General features: G+C 41.5%; 2 protein-coding genes across 2 annotated transcripts in view; both read right to left on the bottom strand.

The window, feature by feature from the left end:
- Nucleotides 1-26,839, bottom strand: part of ZZEF1 (zinc finger ZZ-type and EF-hand domain containing 1) — a 78,833-nt gene that overhangs the window by 29,134 nt on the left and 22,860 nt on the right. The window contains exons 4-16 of the mRNA XM_055089781.1: nucleotides 26,576-26,747; nucleotides 24,717-24,916; nucleotides 22,836-23,046; nucleotides 19,297-19,413; nucleotides 18,069-18,247; nucleotides 16,395-16,493; nucleotides 12,215-12,306; nucleotides 11,683-11,831; nucleotides 7,512-7,623; nucleotides 6,207-6,422; nucleotides 4,465-4,565; nucleotides 3,772-3,941; nucleotides 3,057-3,190 (exon numbers count right to left, since the gene is read on the bottom strand). Of these exons, the coding sequence (XP_054945756.1) occupies nucleotides 3,057-3,190; nucleotides 3,772-3,941; nucleotides 4,465-4,565; nucleotides 6,207-6,422; nucleotides 7,512-7,623; nucleotides 11,683-11,831; nucleotides 12,215-12,306; nucleotides 16,395-16,493; nucleotides 18,069-18,247; nucleotides 19,297-19,413; nucleotides 22,836-23,046; nucleotides 24,717-24,916; nucleotides 26,576-26,747 (1,952 nt within the window). The remainder of the gene's footprint in view (nucleotides 1-3,056; nucleotides 3,191-3,771; nucleotides 3,942-4,464; nucleotides 4,566-6,206; nucleotides 6,423-7,511; nucleotides 7,624-11,682; nucleotides 11,832-12,214; nucleotides 12,307-16,394; nucleotides 16,494-18,068; nucleotides 18,248-19,296; nucleotides 19,414-22,835; nucleotides 23,047-24,716; nucleotides 24,917-26,575; nucleotides 26,748-26,839) is intronic.
- On the bottom strand, nucleotides 15,509-16,044 carry LOC102993639 (etoposide-induced protein 2.4 homolog). The gene has a single exon (XM_055090410.1). It carries the CDS (start codon nucleotides 16,018-16,020, stop codon nucleotides 15,559-15,561), a length of 462 nt encoding a protein of 153 aa, XP_054946385.1. The 5' UTR covers nucleotides 16,021-16,044; the 3' UTR covers nucleotides 15,509-15,558.

Raw genomic sequence — 26,839 nt, 5'->3', positions numbered from 1 at the left:
TACACACACACACACACACACACACACACACACACACACACACGATGAATGAATATTAGCCATAAAATCTCGCCATTTGTGACAACATGGATGGACCTAGAGGGTATTACACTAAGTGAAATAAGTCACACAGAGAAAGACAAATAGTGTATGATTTCATTTATATGCAGAATTTAAAAAACAAAACAAATGAACAAACATAACGAAACAGGAACAAAGTCATAGATACAAAGAACAAACAGGTGGTTCCCAGAGGGGAGAGGGGTGGAAGGAGGGAAGAAATAGATGAGGGAGATTTAGAGGTACAAACTTCCAGCTGCAGATTAAATGAGTCACAGGTATGAAATGTACGGTGTGGGGAATATAGTCAAGAACTATGTAATACCTTCATATGGTGACATATCATAAAATAGACTTATTGTGGTGATCATTTTGAAATGTACAGAAATACTGAATCACTATGCTGTATAACAGGAAATAATGTAGTGCTTCAGGTCAATTATAATTCAAAAACAAACAAACTCATAGAAAAAGATAAGAGGCAGGGGTCGGAGGAATTGGATGAAGGCAGTCAAAAGGTACAAACTTCTAGTTATAAGCTAAATACTAGGGATGTAACGTACAACATGATAAATGTAATTAACACTGCTGCGTATTATATATGAAAGTGGTCAAGAGAGTAAATCCTAAGAGTTCTCGTCACAAGGAGAAAAATTTTTTTTCTATTTCTTTAATTTGTATGAGATGAAGGATGTTCATCCAGTTTATTGTGATAATCATTTCATGATGTATGTAAGTCAAATTATTATGCTGTGCACCGTAAACTTATACAATGCTGTATGTCAATATATCTCAATAAAACTAGAAGAAAAAAACCTGATCCCTCTAGCTGATATGCAAATTTTGCAGACAGCTGAAAACAACCAAAGATCCTCCCTCCTCTCGGAAACCTTCCTCCATCACTTAACCTGAACAAGATTCTCCTCTAAACACCTATTGCATCTAGGGTCAGTTTTTCCTTGTGGCAGTGCCCCCAACTAGACTGCAGTCATTTGGCATCAGGGACCACATTTTATGCTTCTTTTATTCCCTTTTTTGTTCCTGTGGGGCTTTATGCATCCGACAGGGCACTTTTATTGCATTTACTAATTAGTTGTTACATACAGAAATGCCCTTTTAAATGCTGCATCTCGTTTTCTTCATCAAAGTCTTCTCAGTAATTCTAATAGTTGTTTGTCTAAACAGACAAATAATGATTATTTGTTTTATTCTTTCTAAATGTTATTTTTAAAATTTCTTTTCCTTGTCCTACAGCACTGGCTAGGCCTTCTAATATAATATCAAAGAGTAGCAGTGACAGTAAGCATCCTTGTTTTATACCTCATTTTGGAAGGGATGAGTCAGTGTCCCAAAGACCAGTACATTGTTTATTGTAGGTTTTGGATACATGCCCTCCAAGAGATTAAGGAACTTCCCTTTTATATCAAGTTTGCTAAGGGTTTTGTTGTTTGAACCATCATCAGAAGTTAATCTTATTAAAATTTTTTCTGCATTTATCAATATGATTTTTTTCCTCTCTGATTTCACTAACTGATTTTCTAATGTTAAACCATCCTTGCATTCCTAGGATAAATCATAATTTGGGGTGGGAAGATTAAAACTTGGTTGTATTTTCTTTACAGATATAAACTGAAATATTTATGAATAAAATAAGTCAGGGATTTACTTTGAAATAATAATAGGGGGTGGGAGTGGGTGAAGTATATTACAGATGAAACAAGATTAGCCTAAGTTTATAATTATTGAATCTAGGTGATGAGTACACTTGGGGGGTTGGAAGGATTCATTATATGTATTATTTAGTCTAGTTTTGTATTTAGATTTTCCCATAATAAAAAGTTAAAATGGGGGTTTCCCTGGTAGCTCAGTGGTTAAGAATCCGCCTGCCAATGCAGGGGACTCAGGTTCGAGCCCTGGTCTCGGAAGATCCCACATGCCGCGGAGCAACTAAGCCCGTGCGCCACAACTACTGAGCCTGCGCTCTAGAGCCCGCGAGCCACAACTACTGAAGCCTGTGTGCCACAACTACTGAAGCCCGCGTGCCTAGAGCCCGTGCTCCGCAACAAGAGAAGCCACCACAATGAGAAGCCCGCACACCAGAAGGAAGAGTAGCCCCCACTCGACGCAACTAAAGAAAGCCCGCGTGCAGCAACGAAGACCTAATGCAGCCACAAATAAATAAATAAATAAATAAATAAATAAATAAATAAATAAAAAATTAATTAATATATAAATAAATAAATAAATAAATAAATAAATAAATAAATAAATAAATAAATAAATAAATAAATAAATAAATAAATAAATAAATAAATAAATAAATAAATAAATAAATAAATAAATAAATAAATAAATAAATAAATAAAAAATTAAAATGTTGGAACTTCCCCGATGGTCCAGTGGTTAAGAATCCGCCTGCCAATGCAGGGGACTAAGGTTTGATCCCTGGTCGGGAAACTAAGATCCCACATGCCACAAGCAACTAAGCCCACGTGCCACAACTAGAGAGCCCTCGTGCTGCAGCTACAGAGCCCACACACTCTGGAGCCCATGTGCCACCAGAGAGAAGCCTGTGCACCACAACTAGAGAGAAGCCTGCACACCGCCACAAAAAGCCCATGCGCCGCAATGAAAGATGCCATGTGCCACAACTAAGACCCAAAATAAATACATAAATAAAAATAAATATTAAATAAAAGGTTAAAATGTTAAAAAGAACACTTGGTTGTAGGCGTGTCATAAAGCTGAAGGAGACTAAACTCTCCCTTTGTGATTCAACAGGTTCTAAAACGGAGGTCAGGATTATCTGTCATCCCCGCCCTGAGTACAGCGCTATGTCCTTAGATACCTGTGTCCCACACAAAACTTTGCACACAGTATTAAATACACATTTGGGAAACTGAAACTGAGAGGATATTCAGAGAAAACAAAGACTAATAAGTTTCACCCCAACAGAGTTCTGGAATGGAATCCGTACTTTTAACGTAAATAATTACCATCATGGTGAAGAGATGGTCCCGCCGGGTCTGTCGATCAGGAAAGAAGATGGCAGCCCCATTAAGAAGAGTATTCCTGACTTCTTGTTTCAATATTTCCATGGGTGCAGAGTCTCCATCCACCCTATCCACCACTGAAAAAAATGAATAATCAGCTTTAATATATCCCACCTATTCACTTACAATATATACATCGGCTTTAGCCCATAAACTCGCTACCAGAGCAAAGAAATACTTCTGTACAGGCTAGGCAGTGTAAAGAAATTATTTTTTTATTTGTTTACATTTAACAAAAATAAAGACTCTATGTACCAGTTTTTATATCATTATTTCTGTCCTTTTGAGACACAACTTGGTGACGCTTTAAAAATAACTTCAGGTGGTCACGTGTTTTATTCTCAATTAATATTACCATCTCCCCACCTCAAGCTATCAGCCTCATCCCCGTGTCTCAGCTGAAGTAAAGACTGGAGTGTGATAGCAATTACTCTCAATATAACACAAAGGTATACCAGAAACCAGGAGGAAGTCGTTGAAGAGGGACTAAATCCTGAACTCCAAATAATGATTCAAAAGAGGATCAAGGAAACTCATTTTCCAAAGATGTAAACCCTTTCCTGGGTTTGCATGGTCAGAGGACCCCCTGTTCTCTAAAGCAAAAGGCCCTGCAGGCTACAAGCTCAGGGTCACAGTAAAGAAGAACTCCAATCCCTACCATCACATAGGTGTGTGTAGAGCTCCTTGGCGGCCTCTACCCGCCTACGGCTCATGCTTGGAGCCTTGGCGTCCTCAGAGGTGGCCGACGCGTCTCCTTGCAGCACGGAGAAACAGCTCTGGAGGAGCTGCAGAAGCAGGGTTTGGGCACAGATGCATTCTTCCCTCGGGCTACAGAAAGACAAAGAACATCAGAGAGCAAAAATGCAAGTTGCTTTTACCCTCCAAGCCAAACAACTACCTACAAAGGGCTCTCCCCGCTAGGCATCAGGCTCAGTAAAAAGAATGCCAACCAGAGGCAGAAAGGTGGAAAGGAAAGAACAATGGACTGGGTAGAGTCTGAAAACACAGACCCTGTCTGACCGTGCCCACTCTGGGCAAAGAAATGCACCTCTGATTCTGTTTCTTCAGTAGTATAATGAGAATACTATAATACTTGACCTGCTTATCATTATAAGGTTGTAATATAAATGACAAAATGCTTGCAAAAACACTGCCCAAATAAAGCACTTTGTAGAAATGTAAGATGTTTATTTTCAACAATAACCAAATCTTTCGAATCAGAGCAATATAAACTAGTAGGAAGTAAAAAATCTTGGGAGAAAAAAATTGTCCGTTTAGAACAGCAAAACTCAGTGTTTTCAGTTGTGCTTATCAATATACGATTATCATCTTGTAACAAATTCTGACTTACTTTTGCTTTAATTTACTGTAAAAATCCCAGAAGATCTGCAAATCAAGACCCGCGAAGTCCAGAAAAGATCTGTATTTTAAGCCACTTTCCTTCTGCTGTACCTAAAAAATAATAAAGACCAGAAAAAATAAAATTGAAAAATGCATTTAGAGAAATATTGCAGTGGCTCATTTACTTCTCACTGTTAAGGGATAAGTTGGCTCCGCATGTGTAAAATTCCAACGTAACTGATGCTTACTCTTAAACTGAAAAGTCCGTGAACAACTGTTTTTGGTGTGAAACTTTCTAAAATACGTGTGTGTGTGTACATATGTACGTGAATGCATATATATACACATAACATATACACACACATCCCTATGAAAGCTCCTTGACTTCATAGATACTATACCTGGAACATAAGTGAATCTTTACTTGGTGATGATTATTGTCCAGGACCATCCTGCAGCATGTTTTGACCCTTCCCTGCATGTAGGCTGAAAGATCAATTCTGCTGTAATCGCTTCTGCTACTCCTAAGCATCTCCCTCTCATTTGTTATTTTCTGCTGTGATAGGAGAGCTCCAGTAACAAAGACCAAACAGTCAATATACAAATTGAGTCACCAGCCTCTGAACGTGCCCTGAAGCAGAATGCAGGTCAAGAGTAGACACTGCTGCATACCACACGTGAGAAGGCTCCACCGGATTCCTGAGTGATAAGCCATGTTCTCTATAGTGATGGCTGCAAGAACCTTTCTTTGAGTAGACTGTCACTGTGTTTTAATTAGTGACTGTAGAAGTCAGTATCAAAAAACACAATGTTCACAGCAGCATTGTTTACAATAGCCAAGATATGGAAGCAACCTAAGTGTCCATCAACAATGAATGGATAAAGAAGATACGGTATATGTAAACGATGGAATATTACTCAGCCATAAGTAGAACAAAATTTTGCCATTTGTGACAACATGGATGGACCTGGAGGGTATTATGCCTAATGAAATAAGCCAGACAGAGAAAGATAAATACTGTAAGTTTTCACTTATATGTCGAATCTAAAAAATGAAATAAACAAACAAATATAACAAAGCAGAAACAGACTCACAGCTGCAGAGAACAAACTAGTGGTTACCAGAGGGGAGGGGAGTGTGGGGAAGGGCAAAAATAGGTGAAGGAGATTAAGAGGTACAAACTACTAGGTATAAAATAAAATTTAAGTTACAAGGATATAATGTACAATACAGGGAATATAGTCAATATTTTATAATAACTTTGCATGGAGTGTAATCTATAAAAATATCAGATTACTATGTTGTATACCTGAAACTAATACTGTAAGTCAACTATATTTCAATTAAAAAAAAATCCTGTTATTATTTTTGGTACTTTTAGTAAACAAACAGAATTCACCTACACTTCAGGAATAATTCTAGGACTTAAAGAAGACATAAATCCCATAAATGTGCTTTGTCTCCCTGGCAACCAAAGCTGGGGCCCTTTAAGATCTGCATGTAAGTGTATCCCAGGAAACCTCACGATGGTGGCCACATGCCACTTCATCTTCCACTGACTGATGCCATTAATGCCCAACGCCTCACTCCCCTTGGCCTCCCAACGTCATCACAGCAGCGCGATGCCTGCCGTCCTCATTCGTACTGCGTGGCTTCAGCAGGGCCAGGTTTCACTGGTTGGTGTTCCTTTCCCCAAACACTGTCGTTACTCTTCCCAAAGGAATGAGGTCTAACAACTGAGGAAACACTACCAGGTCATGGGCGAGCTGCTGGATGAACTGAAGGGTCCTGAGGAGCAGTGTGGCCCCACAGACGCTCTCCTCCACGCCCTTTCTGCAGTGAGCACGGACGATGCTCTGCTCTGCTTCCGCCCTCGCAGGCCGGAGGTACCCGCTGACGCTCAAGCCTTGTACTCCCAGGCGCTCTGCCGACTCCTGGCGGGTGCAGAGGAACTTCACCATCAAATACTGGAAAAGGACAAGACAGAGGTGAGGAGAAGGACTTAGAAGTCCCAGGTACTGACGAAAGGGAGATAAAGGCCTTTCTGGGCAGGTCTTCCTGTGACTTTAATAATTAATGAGGTACCACTATGCCTAGCACTGGAGACACAAAGTATAAGTCCAGCATCTACAACAAACAGGGAAGAGACAATAAAAACGCTGAAGTCAGGTTTGGGGAAAGATCACAATAAGCAAAACAGCACTATTCCTGCTTCAAGGCAAAAACAGGATAAGACAGGATGAATAAGAGAAGGACGTCTGCTCTGTGGCACAGTCATTTTGAAACAGACAACAGCTGTATGATGAAAACAGTCAATTACTGCCCTAAGGGATCATCTCCAAGCCCCCAATTACCTGTAATCCATGTGCTGGGAGCCCAGGACACAGCCTTGTCTGCTCAAAGCTAAAGCCATTTGCAGAGCCCAACTTCTATGCACACTCTCTGCTTATTACAGTGAAAGCTCCTTTGTTGAGGGCCTTTCAGAATCCACTACTCAGCTGCATAAATATTTACTGAGCACCTACTATGTACAAGCCCTAAAGATATTGTTTCTCTTATTTAAGCTTCTTACTAAGATTCACAACGGAGGTTAAAAAAAATTAAGTAGCCAGATAATCATTGTTTCTTTCATAGCTATGGAAAGACATCTCTCTTGCATTTAGGCCTGAGGACTTACTGCTCCCTCAGCCTGAGAGGCCCTTCTCCACACCTCTCAGCCTGGCTAAAGATGACAGCTTAATCAACTTTCAACACCTGGCATCGCACCAACTTTCCTGGGAAGCCTTCACTAGTGAATTCCAGGCTGGGTAAATATTGTTCCTCTGGGCTGCAACAGCCCCCTGTGTGTCTCTTTATCAGCCCATATCACACTGTCTCATACATCTGTGTCTCCCACTAGACTCGGAGCTCCGTGAGGGTCATGATCACGTCTGATTCACCTCCAGGGTCCCAGTGCTGGCACAGGGCTGGCACACAATAACCGCTTGATAAACACTTACACTACAAATGGAGGGGAGTGGGCAGGTGTGCGAAGGCCACACCTCACTGACACTTACCTTGGCAACCCTGCACTGCTGCAACTTGACATCTGCTTCATCCCACTCTTCCTCCAGCTCAAACCAGCCAATAGGATCATCCTCGCCAAGGTTATCAGACGGGCAACCAATCCTGTGAACACAAAGGTAATCACAGAACGTTCTCCTATTCCTAAACTTCTCAAGGGTCTAACGAATAAGGCACCACCTAAATGGCGTTTAACTTGTTTACATGGCCTGTCGGTTAACAATCGGGGACGGGGTGTGGCATGTGGTGCCTCTCTGAGCATACGAGGGAGCTGGTGGTAACGTCCTCCTCACTTTTCAGCCTCCTCATCTGTGCCATGGGAACTATTATTAGTCCCAAATGTAACCTGGGAACTAAGAAGAAAGTTTGCTTCTCTAGATAACTGGCTTATCTGAAGAATGAGACCTGAAGTCAAGGCATCTGAGATGAAGCTACTCAGGAATAAGGTACCATGCAACAGCTGGTGTGTGCTTCTGGAAAGATCCAAAGGAGAGGCAGGTTCAGTTTTCTTTCCCTAGGTCTGGCTAACATAGGTACGACCGGCCTGAGATTCACAACTGCAACAACTGAAGGGTAAAAGCTGAGGAGCTTTCAGATCCTGGAGCTCCAAAAAAGGAAAACTTCAGCCTTCACAGGACTCAGGATTTTTCCCTATTACTTAAGAAGTCCTTCCAGGGAAGCATTTCAACCCAAAGACTGAAGAAGTATAACTGTGTGCCGTTTCTTTCTTTATTTTTTTTTTTTAATTTATTTATTTTATTTATTTATTTTTGGATACGTTGGGTCTTCGTTGCTGCGCGTGGGTTTTCTCTAGTTGCGGCAAGCGGGGGCTACTGTTTGCTGTGGTGCGCGGGCTTCTCATTGCACTGGCTTCTCCTGTTGCGGAGCACAGACTCTAGGCACGCGGGCTTCAGTAGCTGTGGCACACGGGCTTAGTTGCTCCGTGGCACGTAGGATCTTTCCGGACCAGGGCTCAAACCCGTGTCCCCTGTGTTAGCAGGCAGATTCTTAACCACTGTGCCACCAGGAAAGCCCCTGTTTCTTTTTAAAATTGGATACTTGAATGGTACTTCCTTTTCAGGAATTAAATAACTGAGAAGGAGAAAATGGCAGTCTTTTCAAGAAACATTCCTAAAACTTTAAACTATTTAGTCTGTGATACGACTAACAAGCTAGCCAACACATAGGTATTCTGTATGGATAAGATAAGCAAACACAGGGATTTACAAGAAGAAAACAGCAAGAAGAAAAAGACAAAGGACCCAGAGTAGGTTCTGTGACAGAGAGAAAAAAAAGTTCTCTTCTTACCGTTAAGTCTTTCTTAGCATAAACCTTTCATGATATAGTTAACCCTAAAACCAATGGGACGGTGGTATTCCGTCTCAGCCCAAAACCATGCCAATGACTTTCATCAATATGGTGTGTTTGAGGATTTTTCAATTCACCCTTTGGGAGTCATCAAGGAAATCCTTGAGATACAGAGAGCTGGCAGGATGTCAGAGAGTGGGGAGAAGCAACCTTGCTCACTATACCAACTCACAGGCAGGGTGGAGAAAACAGAGCTAAGTACCAGTCCTCTTAAATATGTACAGCAACCAAACAGCTGGTCCCAGAGTGTGCTGACTGACCGATGTGTGACCAGAGGGCAGACAAAAAAAAAAAAAAAAAAAAAAAAGGCAAGAAGACAGACACATGTCTATTACCATTTTGACCTCCAAACTGGAGAGGGACTGATAATATGTAGCCCAAGCAAATCAGGATTTCAGAGTAGCTCAGGCTGGAACCAGGAGCTAAAATCAACAAGGGACTAGCAAATAAGCCTGCATTTAGGTTAAAAAAAAAATCATCCTATATAAGATGTGAAAGATCTTGTTTGACAGCAGGTTTAGGGAAAAAAACATCTATATTAATATGTCCCAGGAGTGGGACACAGCTACTTAAAAACAAGTGTATCTCTAGATATTGTTTAAAAAGAAAAGCATCTTTTAAAAAAGCATGTATGTGTGATGGGAGAGAGATTTGTTTCATTTAGAGGGCTGAAATTAAGACCACAGAGTTGAAATTACAAGTGTAGATGTCAATAAACATAGAATATGTTACTGAAGTGCAGTGAGTTCTCCATCATTAAGGATATTCTAGGGAGGCCGAGTGACCCTTTGTCAGGGATGCCACCAAAGGAAGTCCAGCAGAGAGAGGAAGTTATTCTAGATCCTTGCTATTCCACGTGTGATCCATGGTTGGGGAGCATCAGAGTCGCCAGGGAGCTTGTTAGAAATGAAGGTCTCAGGCCCCAGGCAGAACCACTGATTCAGAATCCGCATTTTCACACAATTATCGGTGGTTCATACGTACATGAAAGCCTAGTAGTACAGTACTCAGTGATAGTAAAAACTCCAGCACCCCCATTACCTGTGAAATACAGGAGCAAGAAGGGCAAGTCTTGGGCTCAGCTGCATGAGTTTTAACTTGCTACTAGTAATTAGGGAGGTAACACTGTCCAAGAGGTCACCAACAAGTCCACTTCTAGACCTACCTCACCGACTCCGGCGTAACATCCAACACCGTTGCCCACTCCCTACCTCTTTAACCACGATTTTCCCCTGGCTTCATGAGGACACTTCCCTGGCTTCCCTGCTGCTTCTCTGGCTGTTTTTCTCAGCCTCCCTTTCTCTGCTGCCCCATAAATGCTGGTGCCTCTCAGCATGTTGGCCTAAGGTCTCTGTTCTTTCTTCCCAGCCCAAACACTCCTCCAGAATGATCTCTTCTAATTCATTTTAAACTATCACCGAAACGTCTCTCATATCTCTGCCTTCAGGACAACATCTCTTCCAGGTTCCTGACCTGTTTATCCAACTAGCTGTGGGATATCTCAGAGGCTTCCTAGAACCTCAAATCCAACAGGACCAAAACTGAGCTCATCGTCTTCCCACAAAACTGTTTTCCCCGAGGTATTTTCTGTCTCAGAAAAAGGCGCTACCAATGTCCCCTCTGGCAAACCAAAAATCCAGGACTCACTGATGCCTAAGCCTCCTTCTCTCTCCTGCTGTACATCAGTCACTCACCAGGTCCTGCCGCTTCTACTTTGTAGCCGTCTCTTCAATCGTCCACATCTCTCCATGGCTCCTGTTGCTGCTCTAGTTGAGGTTACCCACACTCTGGCTTCCCAGGTGACCGTGACAGCCTCCCCCCATTTCATCTGGCCTCCCTGCTCGCTCTCCTCCAGCCCACCTCACACAGCAGGCTCCAGAGCAGCACTTCCAAACCACAAATGCGATCTCTCCTCGCTCTTCTTGAAGCTCGTCCGTAACACACTCCACCCTGCTCCCTTCCCCTGCCCCCATGGCTTTCAAGATAAAGTCTAAACCCTGAAACAGAGACAAAAGGGCCTTCAACGACCTGACCCTTTCCTAGCTCTCCAGCTTCACCTCTCCCCACTCTCCAACTCACGGCACACCTCAGCAACATGGGGCTTGTCAGTCCCTTGTGTACGCCAGACCCGACCTGAGTTCTCAACTCTGCTCTGCTCTTTGCTCAGGACACTCTCCTTCTACTTCTTCAGGTAGTTAATTAGCTTTAGCTCATCCATATTCAACGCTTCCTCCAGGAAGCCTTCCATGATCAGGTCAGGTGCTCTGCCATATGCTCCCAGAGCACCTTATCCCTCCTACCCACCTCGCATTTATAGTACTGTGACACTGTAGGCTTTATCATCCATCTTCTGAGCTAAACAGTAGGCTCTATAGATCAGGGAACAGGCCAATCTGCTCATTACGGTATCTTCAGTACCTAGCATCAGGCCTAGCACATCGTAGGTGCTTAATAAATATTTTCAGTAAAAACACAAAAATAGGAGGAGGGAACCTGGGGCCTGGGTAAATTTTCCAGTGGCTAGATAAGACTAGAGACCTCAGGCTGCCCACAATTCAGGCATGTATTATTACCCAACCATTTTGAAGATGTGTACACCCGGTCACAGAAGGGACCGAGTAAGAGACTAAGAACAAACTAAAATATATGTCTTCACATGTGCTGCCAGAAAGCAATGAATGCTCATGGCCACTGAAGATGGGTTAGTGGCAACTTTTCTATAAAGAAAACATATTTCACCAATAAAAGAATGTATACAATCTTATTAACTATGAAGATTTTTATTCTGTTCCTTACCTGCTTTTTACAAACTGCCTGAATTCCTGAAGCTTCCATTTGTCATATTTTTCAAACCTTTTGAAGTGTTCTTCTGCATGAAATTTATCAGAAGATGAATTATAGGCAAACACCAACCCACACTGGGCACCAATGCCACCACGCCGAACCTGGAAATAGAGATCTAAATAAAGTACATCAAAGGGACCAAAGTTCTGTGGCCATTTTGTTCCCAAATAACATGGTCAAATTCAAATAGCTTAACGCAAAAATCAAACCAACAAAATGAGATTTCAAATACATTAAGTCCTGGAAAAGTAAGAAAGCTGCTTCCCAAGAAATGATTCCTTACTTTTCTTGATCCTTATACTCACACCATTTACAGACTTAACAATCTATTCATCTTTGTGCCCTTGCCCTCTGCTACAGGTCTGATACAGAATAAATAATCACTAAATGTTCAATGAAAAACCAGTGACGTGGACCTCTGAAATACAATCCTATTTTTAAAAATAGTAGTCACATTTCCTAAAGAAGGCAGCATAAGAATTACCATAATTCTGATCTGAGTAACTTGGAAGGCAGATTCAGTTCCTGTAGAAAAAATAGTACTTGCTCTGGTTTTTCCAGTCTCTGTAAGAAAACCTACAAAAAAGAAAAACTAAAGTTAGGATGACTGAGGCATCTGTAATAACCCTAACAACTAGGACCAACAAAACCAAAGCATATCCTTTGAGGCAGAGGGCATCTAGTCTATCTGGCTCTCTCATAAAAGTTAGAAGAAAGAAGAAAATTAGAAAAAGAATTCCCCTCTGGGCAGAAGCAACCCCCTGATAGATACCGAGGTAACCGATCATGGTCCAGGTATAACTTGGTCAGAGCACAATCTTTTCAACTATACAGGCCGCTCGGCTCTGAGGTAACGATAAAGAAATAAAAAGTTGATAAAGACTGTGACTTTAATTCAAAGAGACAAAAGACTGGACAATCAATAACCTTTCTGAACCATTCCTAAAACCATGACTGACGTTTGGCTGGGCTGTTAGAAGCAAGCAGGCTTAAAGGCTGAGAGAGGAATTAGATAGTTCCTTGAATACTCTGTCAGGAAAGACTGTAAAAGTCTTTGAAATGGGCAAGAAAAGAATGCTGGGTGTTTGTTTAGTGCACTCTTTGGGTCATCTCCACCTTTCTTTGTCTCTGAACTATTTTACAACTCTGTAAATTGTAGAATAATAACAGTAATGCAAAAGATTCTTGTCCACAGAAATAAAAATTGTGTCTATAGGAACATAGCTGATTATTCCTTATGAAGACTGACCAATTTTGCAACCATCTGTAGATTCGTGTCAGCATTCTTACTGGTCTACGTGTATTAATGAGTTCTCCTTTGACCTGCTTGTAACATCTTACCGGTTCCCTCAGTAATTAATGGGATAAATAAAAAGACTGACGTGTTCATTTTATATTTGTATGAGAGTTGTGGTTCACCTTTTTTGCTGTTGTTAATTATCCTTTAAAAATTTACAAAAAGGTCTGTTAAATCCAAGGCTGCTTTTCTCTTTCCAACCTCTGTAAATTATATAACTTACACATTTACTCAAATCAGCCTGACCACTCATTCTTCCCGAAACCATGAACTGCTTTCAACCACTTTGCCTTATCAAGATGAAAAGACTAAAACCAATTTCATGCTTATTTCATTACACTGAGTTCAATAAAACAAAGTTTGTGAAGTTAAATCTCCGTTAAGACAATATGCATTATTTGTCACCAAAACCAAGACAATTAAATCCAAAGGAACCTTTACTAAATCACAGGGAGAAGCTATTATTGATCTAATGCTATCAAATTGTAATTTTACAGACAATTTTAAGAAGCCATACGGCCAGAAATTCACACAATTCTACTAACAGTAATACTAAAAACTATCCCAATTATTGAACTGTCACCTTTTCTAGGAGGTCTGGATGCCTCTAACTAATCAAATCTATTGTAAAGGCCGAAACGCTGCCTGGGAGTAGCTGCCAGTTTTCATTAGTCTCAAAGTAGCTGAAGCAATAATTTAAGTCAAAAGAATGACTCTTTTAAAATAACATTGCCATCAATTTTTTTAAGGCCCAAATAAATACATACATTAAACAAATAAAGCTTAAAAAGTAAATAAATAAAACCTCTGTGCTTCCTTTTCTTGGTAAAAAAACCCAGCTCATATGTCTAACTATAATATTTTAAAGCTACAACTGTTTGGACACCATGCCCCTCCTGCCCAATTTATTCTCTTAAAGTGACAGGAAGAAAATAACCAATCTCAAACGTAAAGAATTCAATAACCCTACTCCTTCAGTTCTATTGGCAGCAGCCTGCACTCCTTTAAAATGCCAGACCCGTGGCTGTGACTCACGGGAGGTCAGCGCTCGGAGTGTCCACATTAGGGTTCTCCGGGCACTCTGTGAAGCAAGGGGGAATGTCCAGTGTTTCCCAGCAGCTGGGGAATTTGAAAGGTAGCAGTGAAAAAGAGCTTTGGCCCCCGTAAGGGGAAGAAACAAATCACTCCTCAAAACCCCACAGTTCCGGCTGCGAGGACTGTCCTCTGTCCTCCCTATCTCGTCAGGTTCATTTTTTGTAGAGGACCGAATCCTAACCTGAGTTACAAGAAACAGACAGTGACAGCTGTGGAGGGAGAGACCAGGGGAAACCAAGGCTCCTCCCCACGCCCAGTCACATCCCATCTGGGTGCTCATCAGAAACACAACAAAAGTAACAAATCCACACACTACAACTAGTTTATGCAATTTATCCGTGCAAGGTTAGGTGGAAGGCAGGGAGGAGAGGGGGATGGATAAGACACAGGGAGAGTAACAAACTATTCAAATCAGACCAGGCAGAAGAGCTGGCAAATGCATTTCAATAGCTACAGAAAAACCTGTGGTGCTTTCAGACTTAGAATGGTGTTAAAAATCCAGGCTGATTTTAAGGACAATGAAAACACCCTGTATGGTATTTTAATGATGGATATAGGTCATTATACATTTGTTCAAACCCACAGAATGGAAGACATCAAGAGTGAAGCCTTGGGCGATTACGATGTGTCAATGTAGGTTCACCCTTCGTAAAAATGTACCACTCTGGTGAGTGATGTGGATAAGGGGGGAGGCTCTGCCTGTGTGGGGCAGTGGGCATATGGGAAATCTCTGTACCTCCTTCCAGTTTTGTTGTAAACCTAAAACTGCTCTTAAAAAAAGAAAATAGGGCTTCCCTGGTGGCGCAGTGGTTGCGCGTCCGCCTGCCGATGCAGGGGAACCGGGTTCGCGCCCCGGTCTGGGAGGATCCTACATGCCGCGGAGCGGCTGGGCCCGTGAGCCATGGCCGCTGAGCCTGCGCGTCCGGAGCCTGTGCTCCGCGACGGGAGAGGCCGCAGCAGAGGGAGGCCCGCATACCACAAAAAAAAAAAATAAATAAAAAAAATAAAGTCTTTAAAAAGAAAGACTAGATGGAGACAATTTGAAATTGTTATAAAAGTTTTAAAAAGTAAGATAAAACAAGAGAGGCCTTTCAGTAGATGATGATGAGAGTATGAAAAAAAAAATCCATACCCTGGTTTTAAGAAGATTCTGCCTTACATACTCCAGAGACAAAGATCCCAATTCTTCAGAGAGCAAAGGAAAACTGCAGAGGGCCTTTGGTAGAGTGGTCTTGCTTTCCTGAGTGTGGGGAGGGGGAAACGGGCAAAGAGCTGCCACCACCTCCTCCCAACCCCACTTTGGACGGCAGGTGACTGGGCAGTCTGTGGTGGCCTTCAGGGTGGCAGGAGATGAATGTGGGGGAGGAAATGTGTCTGCAGAGGCTGAGTTGCTCAGCAAGGACTGTAGGAAGCCTGTCTCGTACGGCAGTCAGGGCTTAAGAAGACCACCAGGAGAAGGTACGACTGGTGAAGCACGTTTTCCCAGGCGTCTTTACTTCACAGGTGCTAATGACCACAGGAAACAGGACAGAGAGGAGGCGACTACTGAGAATGCACAAGGTCTGTTCTGCTGTGAGGAAAGCCAAGGGGAAACCGAGTCCAAAGTGGTAAGGCCAGTTCCCTTCAATGTTTGATAACTGCTGGAACATTCCACGTCCTTTTCTGAACTGGCAATATTCAAAGCAGTATAGTGAGCAGAAAGGGGACATGTGCAGGAGACTAACCAGCTGGCCAACAAGACGGATGAGGAAGAGACTCACAAACACTCCCTGGATGAGGAAAAGAGCCACAGTGCTGAAGAGCACATCAGCAATCACCATGCTGACGCCAGGGAAGGAGTGAGGCTTCCTTCCAGACACTTCAAATGCCAGAGCAGCCATATGGAGAAATACGCTCATCTTAAGCTACGTTTTTAGCACTCGAGTGCTACTGATCCACTGAGTTTCTCAATACTTTGAGATAACACAACAGGAAGACAATCTGAACTTAAAAATGGTAACTTTTTATATTCCAAGAGGAGAAGTCTTTGCTTTTCAAAACTGAAGGCTCTCAAGTACTTTTAAGTTGTTACAGGTGACTGACACCTAGCAGGTGGCAACACTATAGTAAAGAAATCACGCAAATGGTTCAGGAACCACTGAAGCCAACTGAAGGACATCGCAGCGAAGACTGCATATCTTGAAAGTTTCGAAGACCACAGGGCGGTTTCACAGCCTCTAGTGAGCGCAATGGCCCTTTCTATTCACTAAAACCCGACAGGTCCACCACTCACCGTCCCTCGTCCACGGTTCAACAAGGAGGTTTTCAGGTCCTGACTTCTCTTCTTTTCCCTTGACATCACAGGCCTGAAGAGTCAACTGCAGAGGTTTACCTGATCAAAGAAGAGAAAGAGAGAGAAAGAGACAGCCTGAAGCTAGCGCTATGAAAATATGAAAACTAGAACGCTCAATCAGTGCAAATGGAGAGCCTGTGGACACCCAGACTGCTCAGCAAAAATTTACCCATTTAAAAGCTAAAATAGGAAGTAATATTAGACAAAAGTTGACATCATCCTTTTCTGCTTTCCTGAAACAGACAAAGTACAGCTTATGTCCCTAAGTAATTCTGAGGAGAATCAATCTAGAATAACCACTAGTTGGAAACAAAGCACATTATAAGACATAGGTTAATAGCACAGGCTCAACATATTTGTGTGTTGTGTGGGGGGAAGGGAGGAATTCCTAAGACACTGATTTGGAGCCAATAATTAATTTTATTGTAATTGCATTTAAATATATAAATAATGTCTTAGCGTTCTGGGTCTTGTTTCTTTAAAACATCTCCAGGCAAATTTTGAAAGTTTTCAAAATTATAAAAATCAACTTTTGCTATAACGATCTGAAAACTACTCATTTTCTTTTGTTTTAATAATATAATGAAAACCTTATAACCCTATTAACCTATAACCCAACCCAGAACTAGAACATTATCAATAATGAACAGTCCCCCTATGCATTCCTCCTCCATCCTGTATTCCCTGCTCAAATAACTGCTAAACTGAATCAAAAACCTTTCTGGAGAATATTTTCCAGACACTACGTATCCCTCCCATTTGGCTGTGCCTTCTACGGGTCCCTACCCCTCCAAAAAAATGACCTTTCCAAAACTGGGGAGGGACTGGATTTACAAGACATCGATTGTCAGACTTAAAAAATTAAAACATAAAATACATTATTAAGTGATATTAAGGCAAAGGTACAAATATCATGAGGAAATATCACAGTATTGCCTCTATTACTGAAGAGGATGGGATCCAATACTGTACTTGTGGACAGAAACTTTAGCACTAGAGGCCAGGACAGCACATGTCCACTGCAGTCATCTGAGAGTAGCTGTATGGACTCCTGTGTTGAGAAGGATTAGGAGGCCCCATCCTGGGTCAGTAGAAAAGTGCTAAGATGGACTGCCGTTGGGCCCAGGAGGGGAAAGTGGTGGCAGGCATGTATGTATGACCATATATGTTGCTCCAACCAGCTATAAACTATCATGAGGATGCAGAGGGATGGATTCCAAGACAAGGATCCTTTGCTCTGGGTCTGGGGTAGTTTCCTCCCTCCTCCAGATGAGAGGTACTCCAACTTCCCAACCTCTTGACCTACACCATGAGACACTCCCATACTTTATCAAAGATGGCTGTGTTCAAATGGCCACCAAGCCTAAGTGATTAGGCCAGTAAGTCCTGGGAGTGCAGCCTAGTGAACACTCAGGTCCTCTTCTGCTAATGCATCCATAAATGAACCAACATCTCCCTTCTCCCTACCAACCCCAAAGAAGATACACTCTTCCAGAAATCATTGTATAACTACAACGACTGAGCCCACAAACTACACAAAAAGATAAGAAGATGCCAGGAAGTCCCACGTTGGTGATGGTTTTATGACGTGTGCATCATGCCGAGGTCATTTACCATATTTAAGGAGCAGGTTCTGCCTGACTGATGCCATGGATGAGATGAGGGATGAGGCTTCATAGTGTGTGTCCAGGTGGTCAGTGACAGTACACAGAGAGTTCAGCACTTTGGCAACACTCCCTCTTGCTAGTGCAAAAGCCAGAAGAGTCAGCTCCACCTCTGGAGTAGAACAGCAGCTATAAACAAAGAACAAAAAACACTTCACTTCTTAAAACTATGAGAAAATCCAGGTAGCTCAAACTCTGTGTAACTGATTACATAAGCAAAATCAACCTGCCATATGCTTTCTCTGTTTACCAGAAATACTTTTTCAAAATCCTTAAGACAGCCTAAAGAAAAACTAAATCAACCCAGAGGACCAGGAAATTAAATCCTCATTTCTGTAACCTTCACCTATAAGTATTAAATAATGCTATCAACTTTAATAAGTCAAACTTTATAAACCAAAAATAAATAGGCTGTGGCAATAGGCCGCTGCTATGAAGAGGCCTCAGGTAATAATGTGGCTTGGCCAGAGAGTTAAGGGCTTATTCCTTCAAGCACCAGTAACATATTTTAGATCTATTCCACATCACATCTGCGTTTTTAAACATATTGCACTGAAACTTTTAAACCTGTCTAGATGGGGACCTTCCCTGGCAGTCCAGTGGTTAGGACTCTGTGCTTCCACTGCCGGGGGCGTGGGTCTGATCCCTGGTCGGGGAACGAAGATCCCCACATGCCACGTGGTGTGGCCAAAAAAGAAAAAACAAACAAAACCCTGTCTAGATGGCTCAGGGCCTGGTTTGTACTCTAACAGGGCTCACTGTGACAGAGCTGAGTGTCCCCACACTACACAACCCCTCAAACAGCTAGCAGGGTGTCCTTTCCCAGGCCTATGGACAATCAGGCTTGTTAGACCTGTGCATGGAGACAGCAGGTGCTGGGCTGGGGATGTGAGGGAACTGAGAGGCTTTGCATTCTGGACTTTGAGATCCCTGCTCTAGCTGAATCTGAGGACTACTCCGCACCTACCCCCAATTCCTGAGGGCAGGTGTGTTGCTAGATCATGGAGTTTACATGGGTGCACCGTTATTTCACTTTCTCTTCAGTCACTACAAATGATTCTTTAAAAAAAAAAATCTTTAAAAGATTTTAAAATTTAAAAAAACAAAAAAGACTTATCAAGCACATATGCCCTCTATCCCCCACCAGCCCTTATCAACCTTATCAACCTTAATTTTACCTAGTTATCCTTATGAGGAAGCTGTCCACTTCTTCCAGAACATTGGGAGACAGGAAAGTTGAGAAATCTGTAGATCCTGGTGAGAGGGAAAGCGGAGGCATGTGCTGCAGTGCCTTCCTAGAAGTGTAAAATGTGCAATCAGAACAATCCCTGGCAAACAATAAACTTAATAATACAATTTTAGACAAAAAAAATAAATTGTTGGAAGCTTGTTTGGATTAATCCCTTATCAAGAAACAGTGTTCCTACAGAGAACCTGGTACATAACACAGATCAGCCTTTTTCCTGCAGGGGTCCTGGTGTTAAACAGTTTAATGGGGTTTCTTTCTTTTCTTTTCTTTTTTCTTGAAGAGTTCAATTTCCCTCTATAAAAGCTCATTCAACCCTCTGGAAGCAAGTGTTCATTTTAAGCAGTATGAGCAAAAGACATATGTCTACAGAAAAACCCTGAGTTCTTAGAAAACTTGACCCCAGGGGCAGAGCTGTTTGTGACACACAAAAAAAATTCATCTTCAGATCTCTTGTATCTAAAGATGCATCATGATATGTTTATTTTATCCTAAACATATCAGCACCTGTCACCTCCTCTATTCCTGCCTGTGTTTCTTGGCCTTTCTACCTCAGAGTCTGCTTTAATGTTTCTCTTTTCTCATCTCCTTTTACAATAGCTTTACCTCCTCTGGACCAGCAGTCATCTAATAAACTTATGCAACAAAATATTACTGAGTCCTACTTGTGCCAGCAACTGTGCTAGGCAATGAGTGCACCATGAACAACGTGAAGGTACAGAAAAAGTCACTCAAAATTCTACACTTGATAGTCATTTTACGATAATAGTAGTGGGAATCCCTGACACTATTTTATTTCTACATTTCACAACAGAGACAAAACAGCAAGGCTAACACTGTGTCAGCTTCCACTCTGCTCTTGTTTCTTGTCCCCTCTATATGAGCTGCATCAGTAGGGCGGCTACACTAACATACAGTCGATCAACAAGGTCTAATGCACCTAAGTGGCATGCAAGGATTTGCAGAATTTATTTCCACTTTGGTTTCATAATATTTTTTTTCTTATTTTTCCTCATTGATTTTTTAAAATAATTTTTAAATTTTAGAATAGTTTTAAGATTACTGATATTTAAAAGTTAGGAGTGAAGATACCATTGCCGATTAACTATTACAACTGTTTAGGGATATATCCGTTCTTCAACAACGTGGCATAGCTTCACAAAAATAAGGTAGAAAACTTTTCCTCTTCCCCTTCCTGAAAATTCAGTCCATAAAGTAGGGCTGTGCAAGGTAGGCACTCGTGTGTCCTTGGGTGGGTGCATGGGTGGGGTGCATGGTGGCCCAGAGCGAGGTATTGGAGTGGGGTACTGAGCAAAGGGACAGCCTGGCATGGAATGCAAGCACCAAGAGGATGAGGAAGGTGTCCAGGCAAGAGCCAGGGAGGTGGGAGACTGGTTATATAGAGCGGGATTGTTTAAATAAGTAAATATTTTAGGGATGACGGGAGCCAGGTTTCTCACAATCATAGAAGGGAGTTACAAACAGAGAAAGGGAGAAAACTAGAATGAACAGTAGTGCTGGATTAGAATTAGAAGTTATCAGAGTTTATTAGAAGTATAAACTCAGAGTTTTCGGTGTTACAGATATAGAAATAAATATAGGTGTCAATGTGTCTATGCATACACATAAGTGTCTATTACTTACACACAAATGTGTATTTCCCAGCCGTGTACACTGAGAGAAGCAACACTCCAACAGCAATGAGTTTAGTTTGTTTAGTTTCTAAACACAACTCTCCACTAAGAGTGACCATGACTCTTGAGCAAAACAGCTGATTCTAGGACTATGGCAGGGAACATTCAAGATAAGCCTGGAATATCTTGTAGTAAGGAAGTGTTCCAAGAAGATGAGGACACATCAAAAGGACATATGAACCAGACTGAAGGGGTTCCATTGGCTAAATCTGGGCCAATCTGACCGTCAAAACTGTGATGGATTATAACTCAGGGAATAAAACAGGAATCTTGAGTCACACCAACATAAAGTTTGATGAGGAATGGGATATTTACATAGTCTCAAAGTACCTCCTCACAAAATATTTATTAATTACAAAGGGAAAAGAATTCTTTTACACTGGAAAAGTCTGGCAGACACCACTTTCATCAAAGGGTCGAAGTTAACATCACCAAACTAGTAACAGGACAATCTGAAGCTGTGTATCGCTGATGGGATGCAATGAGAACCCATCATCACTTCTATGATATTCCTGCTAAAGATACAAAATCTAATTTTAATCATGATGAAACTTCAGATAAACCACAACTGAAGGACGCTCTTCAAAATAACTGACCTATAATTTTCAAAAGTGTCAAAGTCTTAAAAGTCAAGGAAAGACAGAGGAATTGTTCCTTATTGAAGGAAACTACAGAGACATGACAATGAAATACCAAGTATGATTCTGGACTGGATCCTTTTGCTATAAAGGACATTACCGAGACAACTAGCAAAACCTGAAAGGGATCAGAGAATTAGATGGTAGCAATGTATATTAATGTTAATTTTCTGATTTTAATGGTTGTAGCAGCATGTTCTCATTTGTAGGAAATACATACTAAATAAAATATTCAGGAACCATGGGGCATCAGGTTAGCAAATTACTCTCAACTGGCTCAGGAAGAAGCTACTTTTTCTTTTTGCATCAAATTTGCAATATTTCTCTAAGTTTGAAATTTTTTTAATTTTTTTAAATTTTAAAACAGGCAGGAAGAAAGGAGTCTGGCCAAATATTACCCTTCAGATCTAGCACTGCCAGCAGTATTATTTGCTGAAGAGTTTTATTTAATAGCAATAACAAATCTCAAAAGACATCTACAGAACAAAATATTAGCTATCTCTTTTATCTGATATTTTAATAGCCTGAACTAATAGTGCCTATTATCAGTTATTAAACTTACATAAAATACTAATACTTCATTGCTACTGAAGCTAGTTGCTTTGCCTTATATATTACTACTGAGTCTTTTTGCCCTAACAGTTTTTAGAAGAAAATTTTCAAAGGTACTCTACATTTAAAAATAAATTAATTTGGTGTCCTTGAAGAGATTTGACTCTTTAGTGAAAAGAGCTTTCAACCTAGGGCCTAGGTCCAAAGACCTAGATTCAAACTGATCCGTCACTGCCTGGTCATATGCCTCAGGGAAGGTCACTGTATCCTTGTCTATAAAACAGGGATAATTTTTACAGATACATTTTACGACATAAGTAGGTAAATAATATATAGCATCTGAAGGTGTTTTATCCCATATAAATTGCTATGTAAATGTGAACAACTGTTCCCCAGTGGATATGGAAGAGGAATGGCATGTGGGACCCCCTCACAAGATAGGAGCCGAAAGCACAAACAGGAAACAACAAGGCACCTGAGGCCCAGCTGTTGACTGAGTCTCGATGATCAAAGGCTGCTCAGTGACTCGCCCTAAAGGGTTAGAGAATGAGCGCCCCGTGACAAGCCTAGAAAGCAGAGCGACTTACTGAGTGTTGCGTAGCACTGTTTGGACAAAGGCGGGATTTGTCTCCATGGAAGCCGTCACCAGAGATGTCAGCAGAGACCAATACCATATTGCAGAAGCATCTGAGACTGAGACCCCAGACTTCTTGACTCTCTGAAAGCCAACAGCCCTCAGACCATGAATTCTAGTGTCACATCCATCACTAAGACAACGCTTTATGTTAATCTGGACATCTGTCAAGCGCAAACAACAAATTCAGTATTGGATTAACTTCTTCAGTTCAGCAAATGCTAGCTTCCAACTAAAAGCAAGATAGTAATTCACATTTCGAAAAGAAAATTCTGAAGATATACTTTGATGCCAGAAATAAATGATGTGTGCAATGGAGCTAGTATATATAATAAATTTGTCAAAAAAGCATTGACCAATCTAAGGAGTCAAAAGAATCATGTGTAAAATTAAGGGTGGCTTAAATCTTTATATCACAAAGCTTCATAGGCATTTATAAGTTCTGATAATTAACACAAAGTGCATTTTTTTTTTTTTTTTTTTTTTTTTTTTTTTTGGTATGCGGGCCTTTCTCTGTTGTGGCCTCTCCCGTTGCGGAGCACAGTCTCCGGACGCGCAGGCTCAGCGGCCATGGCTCACGGGCCCAGCCGCTCCGCGGCATGTGGGATCCTCCCGGACCGGGGCGCGAACCCGGTTCCCCTGCATCGGCAGGCGGACGCGCAACCACTGCGCCACCAGGGAAGCCCCGAAAGTGCATTTTTAAAATCCTGATTAAATACACGGTAAGAAAATGTCTAAAAATTTTTCCTAGAGTTCCGAAATTTGGATGTTGTTATGAAACAGAAGCTGGCTCATAGCAGTTGTGAGAACTTCTTTTTAATTATCAAGTCCAGATAAATGGCATAGGCATGACTCACTTTTAAGAGCTGTCATAATTTCTTATTTGGGTTGGAAAGGAGGTGAGAAGTTTAAAAGGACACAATTTAGAGAAAAGACCACCACAGTATAAGACAGGAAGCTTCTACTCCACAAGCTTAACTACTTCTTTGCCCAGGGGTGAGACACAAAGACTCTACCTCCCCAGGCCTCAGTTCCTTTGAGCAAAGTAAGAATACTTCTTTTGGCCCAGGAAAGCATTAGAAGAAATGAGACAAAACATGAAGCATTCCGGCTCCCTGAATGAAATAAGCCTGGAAAGAAATCACAGAATTGTGATTATTTCCAAAATGCTATGTGTGAAGCAAGGTTATAATAGTATAAAAATGGAAACAACCTAAATGTCCACGAATAAAAGGCTTGCTAAAATTAAGGCATATTCTTACAACACTAAATAAAGGTGCACATGAACATATGATAAGACAACATGTTAAAAAGTTACAAAAGAGCGTGTACAAAATATCACCATTTTTTGTAAAAAGACATGTATAGATATATGTAAATATATATATATGTAAACCTATCTTTTATTTTTAAAAATGTGTATATATATATATATATATACACATATATGTGCGTGTGTGTGTGTGTATTTATACACACACATAGAGAAATATAAGAAAAGGTCTGGAAGGATCCATACCAACAGATTCAGAGCGACAATCCCTGGGTAGTGGGATTTTGAATAATTTTTACCTAAATATTTCTGATTTTCTAATAAGAAAAAAATAAAATATTTTTAATTAAAATAGGCTTTACTGCTTTTCTATAACTTTTAAAAACACTGAATAGGTGAAATAATGACCACTTTCACGTATATGATGCGAAGTAACTCAGATCTCCAAAGAAAAGCAAACAGCTTTTCTACTTCAGAGGTCTTCCCGCCGAGAAACATGACTTCTTCCTCCCCTCCCAATCCCCTTAGTTAGAAGGGCAAGGCGTATCTTGGTTGACTCACAGAGCTGACTGATGTTGGCATTTTCCAGCAGTGTCACATAGCCGGTGACATTGCTGGGAATGTGCACGTCGCGGACTTCCTGAAGATCGCTGGCACTCCTCCCCACAGCTACAGTCACCTGCTGTGGCATGTAGCTCTGGTCAGTGGCAGCCACTGCGATGGACAGGTGCCTAAGCACAACATCTGGCTTCAGTTTTAAACTGGAAAACACGGAGAGCAGAAACTACAAGTGTTTATACAGGTTGAGAACTGGCAGGGCCCACAAGTCCCATCTCTAAGATCTTACATGTGATATACCCCGAGACTGATTCCCCTAAAAGCAACTAACTTGAAATGCTGGCTATTAGTTTCAAAGTCCTTATGACCTTCCCAAGTTTCTAAACTTCCTTTCAGTTCAAGATCAATCTTCTATTTCTTTTTAAGCTACTAATACAAGCAGGAAAGTACAATATGAACAGTCTAACAAAATCCCTTTACCTGGCAAGAAGCAAATTTCTAAACTGCATGCAAAGAACTGGGTATATTCCCTCATGTATAGATGGCTAAATATTTATCCTCTATGAGAAAACAAGGTAATTATTTCTATTTCCACCAACTGAAATCAGCCCATTTTCCAAAGGGACAGGTGAAATTTTAGATAGCAGCTTCATCATAGTTTACTGTCATCTATTTCACTCCAGTGGGGGTGTTCCCTGGCGGTTCAGCGGTTAGGACTCCGTGCCTCCACTGCAGGGGGTACGGGTTCGATCCCTGTCAGGGAACTAAGATCCCCCCGCGTGCTGTGTGGGGGTGGGGAAAAAAAATTCCACTCCAGGATTCCTGACCACCCCCATTCCCTCTTTCTCTACTAAACTGGCCAACTTACTTGCACACAATTTTTTTTTTTTTTTTTTTTTTTTTGCGGTACGTGGGCCTCTCACTGTTGTGGCCTCTCCCGTCGCGGAGCACAGTCTCCGGACGCGCAGGCTCAGCGGCCATGGCTCATGGGCCCAGCCGCTCCGCGGCATGTGGGATCTTCCCGGACCGGGGCACGAACCCGTGTCCCCTGCATCGGCAGGCGGACTCTCAACCACTGCGCCACCAGGGAAGCCCGCACACAAATTTTTTAAATGTGCAGAAAAAATCTTAAGAAGTAAAATCACATCAGATATAAGAAAAGTCCTTGTCCCTTGTGATATTAATCTTCCTGAAAACCTAGTGAAAAAGATCTGAAATCCGTATCATAAAATATTAGTCAAATGCTAATTTTCTCCCTTAAAATACCAAGTAAAGAAATTATCCATATTTATGAATATATGAACCAGGTTAGATAATTTTACATGATTCCTTTAACTTGATTCTTTTCTTTTTTAGTAATTTTTTAAATACATTTATTTTTATTTATTTATTTATTTTTGGCTGCATTGTGTCTTCGTTGCTGCGCGCGGGCTTTCTCTAGTTACAGCGACCGGGGGCTAACTCTTCATTGCAGTGCGCGGGCTTCGCACTGCAGTGGCTTCTCTTGCTGTGGAGCATGAGCTCTAGGCACGCAGGCTTCAGTAGTTGTGGCACGTGGGCTCAGTAGTTGTGGTGCACAGGCCTAGTTGCTCCGTGGCATGTGGGATCTTCCCGGACCAGGGCTCGAACCCGTGTCCCCTGCATTGGCAGGTGGATTCTTAACCACTGCGCCACCAGGGAAGTACTAACTTGATTCTTAAAGCATCTTTCCAGATAGTCACAAGAAGAAAAACGCTAGCCAGTTAAGTAGAAAATATTCTAAAATTTTAAAAAATAATTTTTTAACACATTGATGGCATAAGAGAAAGAAAGTGGGTAATTTTCTTGGACTTTCACTCAAGAATTGGTATTACAGCACCCACCGAATCCAGTGTGAGCGGGCACTGCCATCTGACTGCCAGTATGATGACGTTTCTCCATTTGTCATCTTGTCAATGTCTGCAGCGTTGGAGGATGTTTCTATATACGCATAGCACTTTGCTACTGACTTGAGTTTGTCCGTCTCTGGACTTCTAGTTAGATCTCCAGGGCTCTCTGCAAGAAAAAGCAGATTTTATCATGACATCTCTTTCACAAAGAATTTTTTAAAAGATCATTTAAAATATCTAGCAGAAAGATGCTTGGCA

This window comes from Physeter macrocephalus, chromosome 14 (assembly GCF_002837175.3).
Source record: "Physeter macrocephalus isolate SW-GA chromosome 14, ASM283717v5, whole genome shotgun sequence".
Taxonomy (NCBI): Eukaryota; Metazoa; Chordata; class Mammalia; order Artiodactyla; family Physeteridae; genus Physeter; species Physeter macrocephalus.
This window is presented reverse-complemented; position numbering and strand designations above follow the sequence as displayed.

Bases quoted from the DNA above. Each gene is read 5' to 3' on its own strand.
- LOC102993639 (XM_055090410.1), bottom strand. From the start codon at position 16,020: ATGAGCGTATTTCTCCATATGGCTGCTCTGGCATTTGAAGTGTCTGGA.